This window comes from Scardinius erythrophthalmus (assembly GCF_964197995.2).
Source record: "Scardinius erythrophthalmus genome assembly, chromosome: 17".
NCBI lineage: Eukaryota > Metazoa > Chordata > Actinopteri > Cypriniformes > Leuciscidae > Scardinius > Scardinius erythrophthalmus.
This window is the reverse complement of record NC_138237.1, coordinates 890,653-898,476: the sequence shown is the minus strand read 5'-3', so window position 1 is coordinate 898,476 and position 7,824 is coordinate 890,653. Positions and strand designations below refer to the sequence as shown.

Here is a 7,824-nt window from a genome sequence, read left to right as displayed (position 1 = left end):
AACAGGAGGTTACAGTAACAGGAGGTTACAGTAACAGGAGACTACAGTAACAGGAGGTTACAGTAACAGGAGGTTACACTAACAGGAGGTTACAGTAACAGGAGACTACAGTAACAGGAGGTTACAGTAACAGGAGGTTACAGTAACAGGAGACTACAGTAACAGGAGGTTACAGTAACAGGAGACTACAGTAACAGGAGACTACAGTAACAGGAGACTACAGTAACAGGAGACTACAGTAACAGGAGACTACAGTAGCAGGAGACTACAGTAGCAGGAGACTACAGTAGCAGGAGGTTACAGTAACAGGAGGTTACAGTAACGGGAGACTACAGTAACGGGAGACTACAGTAACGGGAGACTACAGTAACGGGAGACTACAGTAACGGGAGACTACAGTAACAGGAGACTACAGTAACAGGAGATTACAGTAACAGGAGACTACAGTAACAGGAGACTACAGTAACAGGAGACTACAGTAACAGGAGACTACAGTAACAGGAGGTTAAAGTAACGGGAGACTACAGTAACGGGAGACTACAGTAACGGGAGACTACAGTAACGGGAAACTACAGTAACGGGAGACTACAGTAACAGGAGACTACAGTAACAGGAGACTACAGTAGCAGGAGACTACAGGGGGTTACAGTAACAGGAGACTACAGTAACAGGAGACTACAGTAACAGGAGACTACAGTAACAGGAGACTACAGGGGGTTACAGTAACAGGAGACTACAGTAGCAGGAGGTTACAGTAACAGGAGGTTACAGTAACAGGATACTACAGTAACAGGAGACTACAGTAGCAGGAGGTTACACTAACAGGAGGTTACACTAACAGGAGGTTACAGTAACAGGAGACTACAGTAACAGGAGACTACAGTAACAGGAGACTACAGTAACAGGAGACTACAGTAACAGGAGACTACAGTAACAGGAGATTACAGTAACAGGAGACTACAGTAACAGGAGACTACAGTAACAGGAGACTACAGTAACAGGAGACTACAGTAGCAGGAGGTTACAGTAACAGGAGACTACAGGGGGTTACAGTAACAGGAGACTACAGTAGCAGGAGGTTACAGTAACAGGAGACTACAGTAACAGGAGACTACAGTAGCAGGAGGTTACACTAACAGGAGGTTACACTAACAGGAGGTTACAGTAACAGGAGACTACAGTAACAGGAGACTACAGTAACAGGAGACTACAGTAACGGGAGACTACAGTAACGGGAGACTACAGTAACGGGAGACTACAGAACGGGAGACTACAGTAACAGGAGACTACAGTAACAGGAGACTACAGTAACAGGAGACTACAGTAGCAGGAGGTTACACTAACAGGAGGTTACACTAACAGGAGGTTACACTAACAGGAGGTTACAGTAGCAGGAGGTTAGAGTAACAGGAGACTACAGTAACAGGAGACTACAGTAACAGGAGACTACAGTAACAGGAGACTACAGTAACAGGAGACTACAGTAACGGGAGACTACAGAACGGGAGACTACAGTAACGGGAGACTACAGTAACAGGAGACTACAGTAACAGGAGACTACAGTAACAGGAGACTACAGTAGCAGAATGTTTGCTCTAGAATAAAGTCCAGAACCTCCAGCGTCTGCAAGCGGAGTCTCTCCTCTCGAGCGAGTTCCTCTGAGCTCTTCAGCTTCTCTGACGGCTGAGCCTTCATCTCAAAGCCCAGCTCTCGCACCATGACATCATACTCCTCCATCTGACACACACACACGAGAGAGAGAGAGAGTGAAGAAGAGCAGCACACACACACACACACACGCATACACGTCGCTCTGCTACCTTGGGTTTGTCCACCTCCTCCTTCCTCTCAGCTTTAGGGGTCTTGTGGGCCAGAAGGTTCTGGATGGATCTCCACTCCTGGTCCAGCTTCTCCGTGAGCACCTGCGCCTCCTCCTTCTGAGTCTGACGCTCGCGCTGAGGACGGGAAGAGCATCGCCGTTAACCCCTCACAGCTACAGCCATAACCTTTCATTAATCACTCGCTCTCTAACAGCGAAGTCCACATGACAGCCAATCAGAATCCAACCCTGCCTTCATTAGAGAGCTTGAGCACTGACAGCAGCAGACGACAGAACTGAGCGCGCTTACGACAGAACCATCTATTGTTATAGTTATCGTTACAGCTATCATTATAGTTACTGTTACAACTATCGTTATAGTTACAGATATCATTATTACAGCTATCGTTATAGTTATCGTTACAGATATCATTATTATTACAGCTATCGTTATAGTTATCGTTACAGATATCATTATTATTACAGCTATCGTTATAGTTGTTACAGTTCTAGTTATTGTTACAGATATCATTATAGTTACTGTTACAACTATTGTTTTAGTTATTGTTACAGATATAGCTATTATTACAGATATCATTATTGTTACAGATATCGTTACAGTTACAGATATCATTATAGTTATTGTAACAGATATCGTTATAGTTGTTACAGTTATCGTTATAGTTATTGTTACAGATATCGTTATTGTTACAGCTATCGTTATAGTTATTGTTACAGATATCATTATTGTTAGAGATATCGTTATAGCAGGGGCGTAGCAACCGGGGGGGACGGGGGGGACACGTCCCCCTCACTTTTAGAAACCGGTGATTCTGTCTACTACTTGCCCAACCAGACAAATGCCAGGCCTGATTAAAACAATTTTTAATATAAAAATAAAAAATAACCAGGCAATCAACGAAAACGTGAGGATTCTGTTTTATTTCATTTGATGTAAGTGGCGATTGATAGCCTATAGTTGATAATAATATAGGCCTAATGTGCGCTGTCAAGGCTCGTGAAGTAATAACATTTTAGTTAAGAAACAATATAGCCTAGGCTACACACGACCAGCTCTTTTCCTGAATGCCATCAAGATTGAAACCTTGACTGGTTTCATAACAGTTCAAGAAACAAATAGTTAAAATTAACTTCCATTAATTTTACTTGATGTAATAAAAAATGTACTCACTCACATTTTAGTCGCTATGACTGTTTCAGCAGCGAAAATAGTCCCAAACAAAGATCACAGCAGAACCATAGCGCATCTCGCAGCAACACTTGTTTCATTACTGAATGATTCAGCGTTTTGAACAAATCGGTTGAGTCAAAGATTCAATTACCCATTCATAAACTGCCTCATTCTGAATAAATCAGCCATTTGAACGAATCGTTTGAATGAATGACTCAATGACTCGCTCATTAAGACGGTCGCCTGCCGCCTCCTACTGGCGGTTTAGTTTCATAAAGTCTCATTCTTTTCAACATTCCTTATTTGTATATTCAAAAATATTTTAAATAATCTAATTTAATACAGTTATACTTTTTCCATGTGAATTATTTAATTTGATTGGTAACAGCCAAGTGTCTTATTATTTTAATTGAATATATTGATCAAATTTAAGAATTTGAAATGAAAGATGGAGCATAAAATTAGGGGCAAAATGCCTTTATAAAGGTACAAAAAAAATAGTGTTTTCAAACAGTGATGTAATGAAACATTGACAATTTAAGTTTGAAGGGAGTAAAGCCTAGGCCTGTCGCGATAGTCGATAAGTCGATTAATCGCACGATAAAAAAAAATGAGCTCGATAATTTTTCCGGCCGCGATAATTCCATTTGCATGCTTGTTTGTTTTCCTCGTCTCTCTCTCTCTACCAAAGAGACAGGATGACCACTCTCGGTTCTTTAGCGTATAGGAGGAGTGAACCCTCTTGTCAGTCACATGGTCTTTGTGTGGGAAAGCGGCGCCGCATTGTAATGTGCAATTTTGTTTCATTTTATTTATTAACAGACATTTATTTTGTTAACAGACACTAAGAGTCCATTGCTTTCATTGTTTTTGGTTGTTTTGTTCATTTTTTTGGATATTTAAAATGTTTTCCGTTTTCAATGTTTAATATTCTTTAGAAATAAAAGTTTATAGATCGTTGAAAAGGTGTACCTGCATTATTATGCCATTATAATTATATTAAATGAAAATGGTCTCAGAACGACAATATTATCGTTTATCGCGATAATTTCTTGGACAATTTATCGTCCAGCAAAATTTGTTATCGTGACAGGCCTAGTAAAGCCTCTGTTTAGGCTATTAAGGAAATGTAATTTTGCCAAAAGAAGAACTTTTATTTTAAATAAATGTTCATTTTAAATCAGCCTACTTCAGTGTGATATGTTACCATATTATCATGCTTAACACTGAGAATTTGAATAATTGTAATGTGATGATCAGATGCAGATATATTGTAAATCAAAGAATATGGGTGGTTTGCGGGTGGATTATTTATTTTTAATAGTGGATTCGGGAGACTCAAAGTGCACCAGATTAATGAATTTATCTTTTAAAATGTACAAAATTTTCTTCCGGGGGGGGCATGCCCCCGGACCCCCCTAGAGGTACCAAGCTCCACCAACAAAAATAATGTGGGAAACACATTAGGGTATATGATGATCTACAAAAAAATATACGTTGAATTATCTTATTATTAAACTACATTATTAGGATTTTACCACCTCCACCTCGTTTTGAGCCAAGAAAAACCCTGTTATGAACATCACCTTTGGGTCACGTCCTATGGTCACATACAGCTTTTGTCCCCCCCACTTTTATAATGGCTGCTACGCCCCTGCGTTATAGTTACAGATATCGTTATAGTTATTGTAACAGATATCGTTATAGTTGTTACAGTTATCGTTATAGTTGTTACAGTTATCGTTATAGTTATTGTTACAGCTATCGTTATAGTTAGTTACAGATATTGTTATAGTTGTTACAGTTATCGTTATAGTTATTGTAACAGATATCGTTATAGTTAGTTACAGATATTGTTATAGTTGTTACAGTTATAGTTATTGTTACAGTTATCGTTATAGTTATTGTTACAGATATCGTTATAGTTAGTTACAGATATTGTTATAGTTGTTACAGTTATAGTTATTGTTACAGTTATCGTTATAGTTATTGTTACAGATATCGTTATAGTTGGTTACAGATATTGTTATAGTTGTTACAGTTATAGTTATTGTTACAGTTATCGTTATAGTTACAGTTATCGTTATAGTTGTTACAGTTATCGTTATAGTTGTTACAGTTATCGTTATAGTTATTGTTACAGCTATCGTTATAGTTAGTTACAGATATTGTTATAGTTGTTACAGTTATCGTTATAGTTATTGTTACAGCTATCGTTATAGTTAGTTACAGATATTGTTATAGTTGTTACAGTTATCGTTATAGTTATTGTTACAGATATCGTTATAGTTACAGTTATTGTTATAGTTGTTACAGTTATCGTTATAGTTATTGTTACAGCTATCGTTATAGTTAGTTACAGATATTGTTATAGTTGTTACAGTTATAGTTATTGTTACAGTTATCGTTATAGTTATTGTTACAGATATCGTTATAGTTACAGTTATCGTTATAGTTGTTACAGTTATCGTTATAGTTATTGTAACAGATATCGTTATAGTTAGTTATCGTTATAGTTGTTGCAGTTATCGTTAGTTATTGTTACAGATATCGTTATAGTTGTTGTAGATATAATTTTTTCAGTTATCATTACAGTCAGTGTTACAGTTATTACAGCTACCGCTATAATTATCATTACTTGTTACTGCAATTATCATTCCTGCTATCATTACAGTTACTTCAGCTATTGTTATAGTTATTGTTACAGCGATCATAGTTATCATCATTGTAGTTATCGTTTACATTACAATCCAATGGTGTAGACGGGATAAAGTTCAATCATGATAACGTAAATTTGAAGAAACACTGACCTTTTCCTGTTTGGATTTGATGATGAGTTCTTCGATCAGTTCCTGTCGTGACTTGTGTTTGTGTTGCTCATCTTCATCGCCAGCGCTCTTCATCCTCAGTAAACCTCCACCGCCGCCGAAATGTGACGCGGTCAGTTCAGCTGCAGAAACAGAGACAGTGAGCGTAACGATATAACCATCGATCAGCGCCACTGATGGGGAACGTCACATGATTAAACGCGTCACCTGACAGCAGTCCCTTCTCCTCAGAGTCACTGTCGCTGTCAATCACATCCGTCATCTTCTCCATCTCCGCCAGAGACTGCCCGTAATGCGTCAGCTCCTCTTCCTCGTTCAGATTAAACATGTCCTTCCTGTCGTGAGTGCGCTACACACACACACACACACACACACACACACACACACACACACACACACACACACACAGCATCAGTAGATGCCCATGATGACAGTGATGATGATGATGATGGTGCGTCACCTGTCTCTCCAGCGTGAATCTCTGCAGGATCTTCTCCTCAGGCGTGATCTGACTGTCATATTCCCCGAAGCGTCTGTCAACGAATCTGTTGTTCTTGCCTTTGAGTCTGAACTCCTTCAGGAGAGTGTCCTTCCTCTGTGGAGTCACACACACACACACACACACACACACACACACACACACACACACACGGCGTTACAGTCATCATTCGTTACAACTGTCCGTCATTACAGTTACAGCTATTACAGTTATGGGTACTATCGTTATAGTTGTTACATTTATAGATATTATAACAGCTATTGTTATAGTTATCGTTCCAAATACCATTATAGTTGTAGCCATTAGCTAACGTTATCGCTGTTGTTACAACTGTCATTAAAGTTATTGTTACAGCTAATGTTATAGGTATTATTGTTATAGTTATTACAGTTATAGTTATCATTGTAGGTATGTTACAGCTATCAATATATTTATAGTTACAGCTATCGTTGTAGTTAACAGATATAATTATTGTTACAGCTATCGTTATAGTAGTTGTTACAGATATTAACGACTATGGTTATATGGTGGTATATATGATACACCACAGTATTTACTCATGAATATGTGTGTGTGTAATCATGGCTTTACTGTGTCTTACCTTCTGATTGGCTCTGGATCGCGAGACTCCCGGCAGACCCACGTCATGTTTACTCTTGCGACCCAAAACGTCGAACTTCTTGCGGTTGATTTTCACCTCGAACGGGTTTTTCTGAATCTCCGGAGCCGCTTTAGACTTGCGGACTTTATCAGACAAACCGCTGCTCAACTTCTGCTGTTTCCTCATCGTTCAACCCGCCGATCACAGTCTCAATAACAGATCGATGCGATAATTCACTTACACAATCATAATCATGAAAACAAGCGTTAAATCCAGAGAGCGTTTCATGTGTTCCTCATCACAAACACACACGCTGCGGACACGAGCACGAGCACACACACACGCACGCGGAGCACAGACACTGATGGGGAGATTAGCGCCACCCTGCGGTAAGGAGAGAAACTGCACACACACACACACACACACACACACACACACACACACACACACACACACACACACACACACACACACTCACACACGCTGATGGGGTGATTAACGCCACCCTGCGGTAAGGAGAGAAACTGCACACACACACACACACACACACACACACACACACACACACACACACACACACTCACACACGCTGATGGGGTGATTAACGCCACCCTGCGGTAAGGAGAGAAACTGCACACACACACACACACACACACACACACACACACACACACACACACGCTGATGGGGTGATAAACGCCACCCTGCGGTAAGGAGAGGAACTGCACACACACACACACACACACACAGACACAGACACACACACACACACACACAGACACACACACAACACGAGCTCTCATATCTGAAGTTTGCATCGTTAAATGTTTCTGTTTATCACTGTGAAGCTGCTTTGAGACGATCTGTACTGTATAAAGCGTCATA

General features: G+C 39.8%; 1 protein-coding gene across 1 annotated transcript in view; it reads right to left on the bottom strand.

Annotated features, from left to right (window-relative positions):
- The window catches only part of nop14 (NOP14 nucleolar protein homolog (yeast)), a 31,701-nt gene extending 24,284 nt beyond the window's left edge, over nucleotides 1–7,417 (bottom strand). Inside the window, exons 1-6 of the mRNA XM_081390119.1 lie at nucleotides 6,940–7,417; nucleotides 6,300–6,434; nucleotides 6,047–6,188; nucleotides 5,822–5,961; nucleotides 1,821–1,955; nucleotides 1,615–1,737 (exon numbers count right to left, since the gene is read on the bottom strand). Coding sequence (XP_081246245.1) covers nucleotides 1,615–1,737; nucleotides 1,821–1,955; nucleotides 5,822–5,961; nucleotides 6,047–6,188; nucleotides 6,300–6,434; nucleotides 6,940–7,125 — 861 coding nt within the window. The 5' untranslated portion in view covers nucleotides 7,126–7,417. The remainder of the gene's footprint in view (nucleotides 1–1,614; nucleotides 1,738–1,820; nucleotides 1,956–5,821; nucleotides 5,962–6,046; nucleotides 6,189–6,299; nucleotides 6,435–6,939) is intronic.
- Between the last annotated feature and the right edge of the window lie 407 nt (nucleotides 7,418–7,824).